Here is a 13,587-nt window from a genome sequence, read left to right as displayed (position 1 = left end):
GCGGGCTGCGATGGGGGGAGGGGAGAGACCTGCGATGGGGGAGGGGAGAGGACTTGCAAGCAGCCTTCTTAGTAGAAGAGCATGAAATCTCTATCTCCCCAACTCCCCCGCTGTCACTCTTTGGGAAAACCCCAGCCTCAGGTAGCTCCAGAATGTGGCTTTTTGAGGGGAAACTGTTGTGGGAGAATGTGAGACATGGAGAATGCGGGGCTCTAACACCTTCCTTTTACGGCCCTGCGGATAAGACCCAGTAGAATAGGGCCGGATTTCTCAATTTCTTGACAGGGAGGAGAGGATTGCATTTCAAAAGGACCGAAAACAATTAGACCTCAGATCACACCTCCACCTAAGCAATGTGGTAGCCAAAGAGTCCTGGACCAGCAACGCGAGAAGGGAAGGGACAGGAATCCAGGCGGACCTGCCCTCCTCCCACCTTTCTTCTTTAGCCCGTCCCCTTCTCCCACTTTCATCCACATCCATTTTCAAATGAAAAAGCCAGGGTCGATGACAACTATTACCAATCAGGCCCAAAGTCTCTCTCTCTCTCTCTCAAGGGTCCAAGTGGAAGAGGCAAAAATCCTACAGACAATCTGGGCTGCAATTTCTGGTTCTCCACCCAAGGCTCTAGGAAGCCAAAAGGAGGCCCTCGCTGTGCTGAGAGACAAAGGCAGTGGTGGTGGGCGGATTTCCCAATCCCCTCTAACTCAACTCAGATGTTCTGACGCCCTCCCAGAGTAACAGACAGCTGGCCCGGGGTGAAGCTGGAAAGCAGAGGAAGGCAGGAGCACACACCACGTGGTTAACATGGCCCGACGCTCTGCGTCCTTTGGTCTCTCCCTGGGCCAGTGCTGAGAGAGCTTAACTGCACCCAGGCCAGATGAGCACAAGTCCTGCAGCCAAGCCACATTTCAGTGACCTCTTACCTATCTGCATGACTCTCCCAAAGACAGACGCGTTGTCCACTGTGCTGCAGTTCCACCGCCTCTGCCGGAACTGGTACTGGCACTCCTTGATGCCCGTCTTGGCTCCCTCCCCTATGTAGGCCATGTGCTCCTGGTACAACTGGCACAGCTTTCTCTGGCCAGGGGAGAGCCCAGGAAGCTGGCTGCACACAGGCTGAGCACCGATGATAAACATCTCGGGCCTCTGCACTGGGTTCAGAGCTAATGACCTACAACGGCAATCCAGAAAGGGGAAAAGGCCACAGAGTGAGCACATGCCCGTGTGCAGCATGAAGTCATTCATTCAGCACGTTTACCGAAAACTTTCTGTGTACAAGGCCCTGGACTAAGGTCTTGGAAAAGGAAATGAGTAAAAGAGAGTGCCTGCCTTCAAAGGACAAACTGAGGGAAACTGAGGCATGAACACAAATGACTCATGAGATGACAAGTGCCTAAGACAGACCTGAACTTTTGGGTCCGCTGTGATCTGATGGGAAAAGAGTTCTTGTGGCTGAGGAGAAGCCTTTTTAAGCTGGCCAGAATGTGAACTGGGTCTTACAGGATTGGGGGCAGGCAGAGAAGGAGATGGGGTGGGGGCGGCGATTGGTCTGAGGCAGAGGGCAAAAAATGGCGGTCCTCAACGGGACAGCACATGCCTTCTTCGAGGAGTGGGAGCGGCCAGTCCAGCCTAGCCCCGTGCGGGACATGCAGGGGAAGCGCCCCCGTTCCCTCCACCGGGCCTTCCCTTCTGCCTTTAAAGTAGAATCGACTCACACAGCCACGAGGTATTCTGCACCTTCCACCGCAGGCCTCACTCCACACCCCCAACCCTCTCCTTATCAGTCCAGCCTCTCCCCTCCGCTCACGGTCTACCACACATAGGAAAGGGCTAAGTTAGCTGGGACGGCTGTAGATCTGCCATCAGAGTGAAAACGGGAGCGGGGCCCAGGCCACGCAGAGTAGGTGGTGATCGCCTGCCATTGCCATGTTGACTGGGCATTGAAAATAGCCTTAGAAACACAAAAAGAAAGCCACACGTGGTCCTGCAAATCCCTCATCTGCAAATCCTTCATCTGGTCTTCAGACTTATAAAATGGGAATTCTACTCTCCCTGCTTTTACTAGCAGAAAACAAAACAAAACAAAAAACCCCACCAGGTATCAATACTCTTACTGACCCAATAGCAATAAAAGAGCTGTTTCTATCAATTCGTGGGGATGAGGGACTGTCCAGGAAAGGTGGAATGTGGACAAGATCAGAAAAAATAAGCAAATGAACTAATCCTTTATCCTCGGGGAACCCTTACCTCCAGGGGCTTGAGAGGGAAAAAGAGCTGTCCTAATGTTCCTGGGATGAAAGAGGTCCTCGGCATCCCTAGGACTGAGGTGTGCCGATGCCACACGGTGCCCCTGCCCCGCATCTCAGCTAGCAGAGGTCCGCAGCCCCCACTCACCACCAGGAGCCGGCGTCCGTCCAGAGCTGCGCCCAGCTGGAGAGCAACGCAGCGGCCAACAGCAGCGGCAGCCCGGGCATGGTCGGCCTCAGCCCTCCCCAGTGCCCTGGGACTGACAGCGTCCAAGCTGGGGGTCCCTGGAGAGAACAGAGCGAAGGGAGGATCAGTGTGGACACGCGGCAGATAAGGGAAGGCCGGGGGAGGGGCGGGGGGAGGGCTGGACGAGCCTCGGGTTCTGCTCCAGCCTCTTCCCAGCCTCCATCTCCTACTGCTCTTCTCACCAGAGGGCTTTCGTGTCGCTTACTCAACACTGTGGGAACCCTCCTCAGGACCTAGTGCCAAATGAAACAACGTGCTGAGAAACCAGAAAAGAGAAATGACAAGTCATTTCTAGAACACAGCACGCTGCGTGTGGCCCTCAGGAAGCCTCTCTGGCTGTCGCAAAGTGCACCAGCCCTTCCTCCAGGACATCCAAAAAACGGGGACCGTCCGGCCCGCTGCTCCCTCTCCACTTCTCGCTGCAGCCCGGAGACGAATGTCTCTGACCGTCAGGCTCGCCTTCGTGGGGCTAAAAACAGTTGGTGAACTGGATTCACCCACACCAAATGAGGGTCCCCCCAATCTGCGTCCTTCTAAACAAGTTTCCAAATCCCAGCCCTTGCTCACCCTCAGGTAAACAAGGACTAAGAGCAGGGAGAGGGGCGAGGACTTGGCCCCTTCTCCAGGCAACTTCTCTGAGCAACGAAGGTAAAAGCCACACAGTGAGGCGCCCGCCCCAATGCCTTGGTGGCAGAGGCGGTACCTTCCTAGGTACCCCTGCCCCTCCTCTGCACCCTGTGGCCCTCGAGGGGCAGCCGGGGACACGCCGGCTCCGGGGCTGCCTCTCTTGCATCCAATATCTGTGCTGGGGACACGTCTTCCAGAAGCCACAGCCCCTCTCCTGCAGCACGACAGCGCCCACGTCTCTCTGCCTTGCGCTGTTTGTAACTAATGCCTGAGCCCGCATCCTCGAAGAACGCTTTTCCTTGAGCCCTTCCAAACGTTTGCAAAATCCATGCTTCTGGATCCTGGAGCAGTGTATAAAACCACGGCCCTCCTACTCGCCAGCACCTCCTCTCCGAGCTTCCATCTGGGCCATGACCCCACATCTCTTCCCGGGACCCCTGACACCTCCAGCCTCACACACACACACACACACACACACACTCACACCCTCTCACCGCGCCGTCCCGCCGTTCTGGCTCTCCAGGCTCTCTGGGAGGGGGCGGCAGGTGCTTTGGGTCATCAGCCTAGGAAATATTTTGGTCCTGGGGCCACCAAGAGAAGAAGGTGGCCCGAGAAGGATCCAGGAGAGCTGGGACGCAGCCTTTTCCCCACCCCCTTTTGGTTTTTCTTCTGGAGGTCTCGGCTGGGGCGGGGGCACCAACAGGCAGGTGTGTGGGGCCAGCAGGGGGCAGATCAAAGAAGAAACTTGCCCTTCCCCTTTGTTATGCAGAGCCAGCTCGGAAACGACCGGGCTCCAGCCCCCCACACCCTGCTTTCCTCGCAGACCTCTCCTCCTCTGAAGGACCCTCCTCCCCCTCCGCCCCCTCCACCCCCACCCCCATAAATCCTCCCCCATCCCTCAGGGCAGGAGGTCTGTGAATGCACCGACTGGAACCAAGACAGATGCAGCAGAGATAGGGCTGGCACCAGAAGCTAATGGCTTTATGGAGGGGAGGGGACCAGGTCCAGAGTGGGGAGGACGAGAGAAAAGCTTCAAAGGGCTTCCTTGTCCAAACATCCTCAACCCCACCTCCCCGACCTTCTTGGGGACTGAGAGTCACAGCTACCATTCTCTCTGGCTTCTCCAGCCTCCTCTCCCTCCCCTGTACCCCCTGCCCATCCTCATGCTGTCCCCATCACGGTGCCACCTGCAAACACCCACTCCCCGGCGGACACCTATCTCACGCATTCCCACTGCCAGAGAGCTGAGTCCTTTCTCCCGACTGGTGACACTTCTTGCCCCACGGTTTTGCCTCACGTCAGCATCTCTCACTTGGTCACACCCTTTCATCAGACTCCAGAGAAATCTCATGGCCCTGCAAGTCCTAGGATCCACCGAGACCACACTGGGGGGCCACTGTCTCTGAGCCAAGGACAGGAGTCAGTGCCTGCTAACGGTCACTGTAGCTCAACTGTCCCATGATAGGCTGACAGGCCAGCTACGGCCAGACTTGCCTAGAGCTGCTCACCCTGCCCCCTGTGCCTTATAAACAAGCAGGGAGATAGGAATAGCCGCTGGTCCCCACACACTGTCCGCCCACCCAACTCTCAGCCATTGAAAAACAGATTTTAAAAATTACTGGGAAAAAAAAAACAAGGCTTTGCATGTGTGGTGGCGATTTCTCTGCCTTCCGGATGTGTGGTGCCTGAAACTGAACCTCCCCCAACACGCGTACACGCCGGCCCCTCAGGATGCTCTGTCCGGTGGCTCTGTGAGCCAGCCCTTGAGTGGTCCAGAGCTGAAGCCAGGCAGTGGTCACCCTTCTCACATCCTTGTGCAGGGCTGGGAGGAGAAAGGACCCCTCAGAAAGGTAACATAGTGTGGGCAGAATGGAAACTTCTAGCCTCAGCCCACCTGGGGAGGCAGGAAGCGATGTGGGGACTGATGGTTCGGTCTTAGTGAGCTGGACAGGACAACAGCAGACTGAAGGGCCGCATATGTGAAAATGGGGACTCCAGGGTCTCTTCCAGCTAAGACTCAGTCACCAATTTTCATTCCCTTATGGGGCCACATCCATGCAGTCCAAGAGTTAAGAGACCAAGGAGAGGAAACTGGGCAAATGGAGGTGAGACTCTGTCTTTCAAGGGGACACACACACACACACACACACGTGCATGTGACACATGTCAGAGCAGTGTCTGTGATGAAAACCCCACCCCACAGGACAGGGGTTGATTTCAGGTCATCAGCCAGCTGGATGTGTAGGACTGACTTCCCCAGAGTCCGAGGACTCAAGCACCTTAGCAGTTACACCTGCCCCCTTTCCCCAGACAGGTACGCAGATACCTACCCAGAAACAATTAAGAGGCGAGATGGGAGCATTTCAAGGTTACCACTGGTTAATGCTTGCTCGTGACCCAATGGGAAGCTATTGAACATGCAATTTAAAATACATTTGCGGGCCGGCCCCGTGGTGCACTCGGGAGAGTGCGGTGCTTGGGTGCACAGCGGCGCTCCCGCCGTGGGTTCGGATCCTATATAGGGATGGCCGGTGTGCTCACTGGCTGAGCGCGGTGCAGGCGACACCAAGCCAAGGGTTGCGATCCCCTTACCGGTCAAAAAAAAAAAAAAAAAAAATACATTTGCAATTTTGTTAACATTCCTGGCACAACAAGGTAGCCAGTCTTAGCAGTCTTTGGAAAGGGACCATTTCCCTTTATGAACTCCTGGCTGCCTCACTGTCGCTGTCGCAGTGTCTGCCTGCTATTTAATGACCTTCCATGGGGGCAGTGGAGGGGGCAGGGGGAGGAGGAGCAGAGCTCTGAAGTCCTGTGCATTCTCTCATCTTGGCCACTTCACTTCCACCACTATAGAAAAAGACTCCTTATGGATCTCAAAACACCTCACAAACACCTCCTAAAATGCACGTCAGATTCATTCATTCCCTTCCCTATTTCCAAGTGTGTGCTCACCCTCCTTGCACCTGAACTCCAGAGCAGTTCTTCATGGTCTCACCCACAACTGCACATAGCTACAACACCAGTTTTCCTAAAGTACTAATTTTACATCATAATATTCCTCTGATTGAACACTTACAGTGGTTCCCAGTTCTTTAAGCATTTTGAACTTCCAGCGTGGCTTCATTTTATCTCTCATTCTTTTCCAGAATTTCTCAATATAGGGTCTCTTTTCAACCTCCTTCTACTCCTAGAACAAGCCCCATTTTTCCCCCAAGACCTCATTCTGATTCTCTTCCCAAGGATACGTTCTCTTTTGCTCTCCAGACTTCTAAATCTTAAACTACTTTCAAGTCCATGCTCAAGATTCGCCTCCTCCATAAAATGGTCCTCAATCAACCCAACCCCATCAAAGTCTTTCCACCTACTCGAGATTTCCTTGGCACTTACAAATACATGTGTCCAGTCTGCACGACCCCATCCCACACATGCTGCCTTGGCCTGTTTTTCACGTGAAGTGTGTATTTCTTACTCCTCTAGTAGATCAAACATTTCCTGGAGGCTCATTCAAACTTACCTCCACTACTTTCTCTGCATGCCCCATTGTGCCCAGCAGAGTTTCACTAGGCAGTAATAAATGGCTCCTGGTTGGTGACCAGTGACAATAGCTAATGTAAGCTAACATTTATTGAGCACCTACTCTGCACTGAGCCAAGTGTTTAACATCTGTTTTTCTCATTTAATCTTTATTAAAATTCTGCGTAGTACATGCCATCATTGTCCTTCATTGAATACAGGGAAACTAAAGTCAAGTAACTTGATCATATAGCAATTGAGTGATTGACCCTGGCTTGAAACCCAGATCTTTCTACTCTTCCCCAAACACGGAGAAATACACGGCCTGCTTGGTACTTCCTCCCGTCACTAGAGCCTTGTTTTGCTTCTCTTCTTTTCACCGCTGCCTATTACTAAGGCTGTGAATAATATGACTGTCAGAGAACAACACCCTGATTTACAGGAGGTGGCACAGGAAAGCAATGATTATAAAAAATGCAAAGTTACTAAAACACACACACACACACACAGACTTGTGGGAGAAAGAAAGCCAGGCTCCTTGTCCAACCGAAATAATATGTGGTTGAGAACAGGCCAGGATGCTTAAAGTTGGAGGAATTAAAACATAATAGTTTTTTTTTTTTTCCTTTTTTGTCTTTTTTACTGACCAGTAACGGGATCGCAACCCTCACTGTCGCGCCCGCACCAGGGACCGGCAAAGGGATCGCAACCCTCGGTGCTGCACCCGCACCACGCTCAGCCAGTGAGCGGGAACTGGTCTCCACATGGGATCCGAACCCTCGGCAGGAGCGCCGCCAGGCTCCCAAGCGGCACACTCTCCAGTGCACCACTGGGCCGGCCCAAAACATAATAGTTTTAAAGAGCTAGTGTTTACATTTATGTTGGGATAGAAAAGACAAATCAGGCCAAGAGGCCCTGGAGTGTGGAAAATGTCCCTGCTGCACTGTGAGGGGCTCACGGGAGACAGGGCAGAGGTGAGGAGCAGAGTGGCTGGGTGAAGACATGCAAGGTTGGCGGGGAAAGTCCTAGATCATCAGCCTTAACCCTGAGGCTGACCAGGGGCAGTGTCCTCAGCAGGTGATCACTGGGCGAGCACACCCTTGTATCACCCTTCCATGAATGCGGCCACCAAGGAGCTCTTTTTAAAAGTCAGATTTGGCCATGTGATTTCTCTGCTTGAAACCCTGCAAAGGCTCCCTATCTCCTAGTGGATGAAGGCCTAGCTCCTCGCCACATCACACAAGGCCTTCCCAGATCTGCCCCTCCCAACCTTCCCGTCCTCTTGTGGTTTTCATGCTGTGCTCTGGAACCCCAAACGGCTTGTGCTTCCTTACACAACCCCCATGCTGCCTGTCCCTTTGTGCCCTGCTGACTCCTGGGGACAGTTCCCCTCTCTCTGGGCAAGGAAGGCTCCTTTGTCCTTGAGGCCTCCCCTGGTCATCCCATCCATAGAAGGTCCCACCTCCATTATTCCCATTCCTAGCTTCTCACATGTTTTTGTCACCGCATTTCACAAACCCTGAAATAATTTGGCACGCTCATCTGTTTGTGTTTTTGTTTCTTTCTCTCATAAGCTCTGGTAATGGTCTTGTTCACTATTTTCTCCCGAGTGGTTAGGGTAGTGCCCGAGGCTATCTACGAGGTGCTAGAAAGAAGAGAAAAGCCCTCTTCTGGCTCGCAAGGAAGTAGGAATCAGGCCACTAAGGCCATCCTGTCATGGAGACAGAGTCCCTTTGGCTTCCACGGGACCTGGCCTGTTCACCAGCAAGAAAGCAGCATCTATGGATGTATCCCTTACGGGAGCATCTACTGCTAGTTGAGATTTTGGAGATTCCAGGTCCCAGCTTTGTCTCTATTTTTTCCTCAAAGGCATGAGTAACATTCAGCTTCTAAGAGTGAAGTACCGCACGGCTTAATAAGACAACGTGAAAAGGTCTGTGATGTCATTCCTCGAGGTGCTTTGGTCCCGCAGGGGGACAGGAAACCACTCTGAAAGGCAGGCCCTAGGAGTGCCAGGGGAGTCCGAGGGAGCTGCTGCAGTCAGGACATGGGGTGTGAGTGGGGCCTCGAGGAATGTGTGGGCTTTAAACAACAGACGAGAGTAGGAAGGACTTCATGAAGAAGTGGTTTGGTCACAGACAGAAAATCCCAGGGTGCTTCTGGAAGGGCTGGAGACATACCGCAATAGAGAGGGACTCCAACAATCTCCAGTGTTTTCAGAATCACTCTAGTTTGTGAAATTTGTGTAGTCCTTCCAAAATCTGATACTGAATTCCCACCGATCCTTCAATACCAATCACCCAGGAAAACTCTCATGATGATAAGTCTCTAGTTTCTGAGACAAACTTCAGGACTGGGGCCACAAAGCCTGAGGGGATCAGTCCCTGGGCACTGACCTTGTGACCATGAGATGATGGTTCAGTGATTCTTCCTAGAGAGCCAAGAAGTACAGAAATTACAGTGCTCGTTGATTATGCTCTTCCCTTCCAACCCTGCAGTTCTGTGTCCTCCAACTCTCTTCCTGGACCCAGGCCTGGCATCTTGTCCTTTTTGACTCCTCCCTTTCCTTTACTCTCCATGTCAAATAAATTGCCAAGGCCTCTTGATTGTGTCTGCATAGTATTTTAAAAATGTATTCCCTATTCTCCATACCTGCCGCCATGCTCTGAGCTACTACAAGAGCTTGCTAATTGACCATTTTTCCCACCAACAAATAGCAAGTGTCTTGTGTCTCATTCTTATCTATTGAATGATTAAAGGAATTCTCACGTGTTAAGTTCTCTAATTTTCAAAGTACCAGGCAGCTACCAGGTTTCTCAAAGTGTGCTCCCTGGGCTAACAGTATCAGCATCACTTGGAAACTCGTTAGAAATGACAAATTCTCAAGCCCTGCACCAGACCTACTGAATCAGAAACTCTGGGGGTGGTGCCCAGCAATCTGTCTTAACATGCCCTCCAGGAGATGCTGATTCTGCTGCCCATGACAATTTGAGAACCAAGGTCACAAAGCTATCCATAGTAATACTTAGTTAGTTAATGCACTAAGTCTTTCAAGTAACACATATGTAATTTAATGGAAATTTTCGACATGCCAATGTCTTAAACCACTGGTTCCTAACCTGGGGGTAAAGACCTCCGGAGGCCACGGAACCACAGAACATGTGCAAACCAAGCACTGTCTCTAGAATGAATAAATATGTCCACCTATTTCTACTCTGACAATCACATATATGTGGATCCTTGAAATTAATAAAGTACCAATTTATTTAAAAGTGTTACTGATGATTCTGGTTGCACAACTCTGTGACTATACTAAAAACCACCGAATTGTACACTTTACATGGGCGAACTGTATGGTATGTGGATTATATCTCACAAAGCTGTTACATTTTTATTTTTTTTCCTTTTTGTCTTTTTTACTGACCGGCAACGGGATCGCAAACCTCGGTGTTGCGCCCGCAACGCGCCCAGCCAGTGAGCGGGAACCGGTCTCCACATGGGATCCGAACCCTCGGCAGGAGGGCCTCTGCACTCCCAAGCGGCGCACTCTCCAGTGCGCCACCGGGCCAGCCCAAAGCTGTTACATTTTTATTTTTTTTCCTTTTTGTCTTTTTTACTGACCGGCAACGGGATCGCAAACCTCGGTGTTGCGCCCGCAACGCGCCCAGCCAGTGAGCGGGAACCGGTCTCCACATGGGATCCGAACCCTCGGCAGGAGGGCCTCTGCACTCCCAAGCGGCGCACTCTCCAGTGCGCCACCGGGCCAGCCCAAAGCTGTTACATTTTAAGAAAGTGTTTGTAATGAAGCTATTCCACCACCCCAGAGATATCTGAACACCAGGAAATATGTCAAGAATAGCAGCATTTTAACAGCCTCAAACTGGAAACAATGCCAATGTCCATCAACAATAAAATAGATAGGCCAGTTAATTGTGACATATTACCACAATGAAATATTATGCAGTAATGAAAACTAACTAACTACAGTTACCTGCAGCCACATGAATGAACCTTCTGAACATAATGTTGAAGCAAGCCACAAAAAAGTGTACAAACTATGATCCTGTGCATAGCAAAGCTATCTTGTTCAGGAATCCAAACGTAGGTGGTTAAACCATAAAGAAAAGCAAGGAAATGACTGGCACAAACGTCAGGGAGTGGTCTCCTCCAGGGTGGAGGGAGGGGCTGTGATGAGGAAGAGGCATAAGGGAGTTTCTGGGGTGCAAGCAACGTTTTATTTCTCCACCTGGGTAATGTGTTCGATGTGGTCCACTTTATAACAATTTGCTAAGTTGCACATATATTATGTTCTCTGCAGTTTTCTGTATTATGTCCCATTGTACAACAAAAACATTTAAAAATGGAAAAAAAAGTCTTATTAATACCTAATGATTTGAGGGCTTTTATACATTTTCTCAGCGGAAAGTACAACTATAGTCTCAAGGGGCACATAACTTTTTTCATTTTTTGGCCCTAAAAAAAGGATGGGTGGCAAGGACTCAAAAACAAAACTTTGCCTTAAACGAACATTGGAAGATTTAGGTACAGAGACAGTCTTGTGGGATAACTATGTGAGGGCGGGTGGGCTGGTGGGGAGGGGGTTCGATGCAAACCACACAGGTTATCTCACACGTAGTGCCAGGCCCAGATCAAGTCTACACAAAAGAGCAGCTCCCACGCCAGGGGTGACTCAGCATTTTGTCTCTTCTCTTCCTCGCTCTGGGGGCTGAGGATCCGGCAAAACCATCTTCTGTCTCACTCTTTTTTTTTATGTCAATTTTGTGTCAATTATTACTATTTAGTCTGTAGCTAGCTGTTTCTCTTTCAATCATTTTTTTTCACAGATACCTTTCTCCCTTAAAAAAAATTTTTTTTTTTTAAAGTAATGACGAAAGATTAATGCAAGAATGTGCCAAAGACTTTATCAGAAAATTCCAGGACCTCTTAAAAGAATCCCCAGATGCTCATCTTTCTTCTAAGCTCAATGAATGTAGCCTTTCCCTGTCAGCCTTAATTATTTCTCCCAAGGGTCTCTGTCTCTAGGTCTCTCTCTCTAGTTCTTTCTTCCAAGGCTTGCTCAGTGAATCCTCTTAGCCCTGAGGCATAGCATTCCTTTGTGTGATCTACCTTCTAGACAGTTGGTGGAGATGAAAATAAAAAAAAATAGGGGAAGGGGGGTGTACTACTTCCACCATATTACTCTGCAGCAGCCCTTTGGGAAGCCTCATCTCCCAAATATTTTGTGTCTTTTTTCATTGTTTCTATAGTTTACAAGAGAAGTGATGTCTTAGGAATAGGGATAGGATAAGGGGAGGAATAGAGGATGGGGAGGTGTGATGAGATTTAAATTCTGGCCCTCACAGAAATGCAAAATTACCCTCCCCCAGAAATGAGTTCGTCATTCCTAATGGGGATGTGTACCATTTGGCAAGTATAGAGCAAAATAGATCCGATCTCGGTGCAGGGTGGCAAGGACAAGAAAGAGATTCTGAGACCTCCACACTAAAATCTAGTTCTTCATGTTTCAGAGCTTAGGAACAGCAGCTCCAGGTCTCCAGCTCCTAGTCCTTGAGCAGTGTGAAAGTGACCTACTGAAGAGTGTGAAAGTGACCTACCGTGCACTGCAGGCTAAACTCAACAAAGCAGACAGAGCACATCCCCAAAACTGCAGGTCCCTGCAGAGATCCCAGAAGGAGCAAATCCCAGCTGAGTCCTCTTCATCTTACTTGGAAAAGCACAATTTTCTCCCCAGACATCAGACAAAGGTCCATTGGAAGTTTTATTCTGTGCAGAAAAAAAGAGGAATTTTCCTTCTCCTGAATCCTGATAAAACAATTTTATAGGATGCTGTACAAAAGAAGGCAGAAACGCATGGCCCACAGGTCAGCATGGTTTGGGAAATCATTGTGAGGAGTGTGGCAGTCAGGGCTGCAGACTTAGTTTTCAAGACAGTTGGAGGGTTGAGGGGAAAGGTGTTTGGAGGCTTTCACCTTGCAAGTAATCTATCTTCATTAGCTCTAGAGTTTTGGGGTCTTGCACTAAAGGGGAACACGTTTATCTGAGCAATTGCCATCTTCTGCAAATTCCCAACTTTAGACAGTGTGAATGAATTAAATAAATGGAGTTCTGGATCCCCATCAAGGGAAGGTTGATAACCTCTTTCTATGCCATATGTTGATTAGAATAAAAATGTATCTTGTGCTTCCAAACAGATGTGTTGTTTTTTGCAAATGGGAGCATACTTTAAAAGGACCTGGGGAAATCTTGCTACTTAAAAATGTAGGGATCACTAACTGGCAGACAGCTAAATCTCTTTGACTAACACAATGTTTCCAATTTTTGGAATATAAATGCCATGGTGGGGAGGGGAGGGGAGGGGGGCACAGGCTCTCTAATTTTCACAAATATGCACTGATCTCTGTTGTTTTCTCCCGGCTGCTTCACACATTCATTTCACTTGTCAGGTTCCCAAAGGCTAAGTTTTGCCCCTCTGCTCTTTAAAGGAACCTCAATAATGTATTATATACGATTGTTATTATTATTATATATATATATATTATATGATAGTCATTTTACTACAGGAATAATCACTCTGAACTATTTATAAATCTGGATTTTTACATATGGGGTTTCTGAAAGTAGTCACACTGATTTTTTTTTTCTAAACAATTCTGTAATTCCACCCCAGAAACTAAGTTTGGATAGAAGTTAGTGCCTCGGGGCCGGCCCGGTGGCGCACTGGATAAGTGCGCCGCTTGGGAAGCGCGGCAGCGCTCCCGCCCGAGGGTTCGGATCCCACATACAGACCGGTTCCCGCTCACTGGCTGAGCGAGGCGCGGGAGCGACACTGAGGGTTGCGGTCCCGTTGCCGGTCCCGGTCCGGTGCGGGGGCGACACTGAGGGTTGCAATCCGTTGCCGGACATGGAAAAAAAAAAAAAAAAAAAAAAAAAAAA

General features: G+C 49.9%; 1 protein-coding gene across 1 annotated transcript in view; it reads right to left on the bottom strand.

The window, feature by feature from the left end:
- WNT5B (wingless-type MMTV integration site family, member 5B) overlaps positions 1-13,587 on the bottom strand; it is a 59,251-nt gene that overhangs the window by 10,110 nt on the left and 35,554 nt on the right. The window contains exons 2-3 of the mRNA XM_008572433.1: positions 2,395-2,531; positions 924-1,171 (exon numbers count right to left, since the gene is read on the bottom strand). Of these exons, the coding sequence (XP_008570655.1) occupies positions 924-1,171; positions 2,395-2,474 (328 nt within the window). The 5' untranslated portion in view covers positions 2,475-2,531. The remainder of the gene's footprint in view (positions 1-923; positions 1,172-2,394; positions 2,532-13,587) is intronic.

Source organism: Galeopterus variegatus, unplaced genomic scaffold (assembly GCF_000696425.1).
Source record: "Galeopterus variegatus unplaced genomic scaffold, G_variegatus-3.0.2 Scaffold784, whole genome shotgun sequence".
NCBI classification, from domain to species: Eukaryota; Metazoa; Chordata; class Mammalia; order Dermoptera; family Cynocephalidae; genus Galeopterus; species Galeopterus variegatus.
This window is presented reverse-complemented; position numbering and strand designations above follow the sequence as displayed.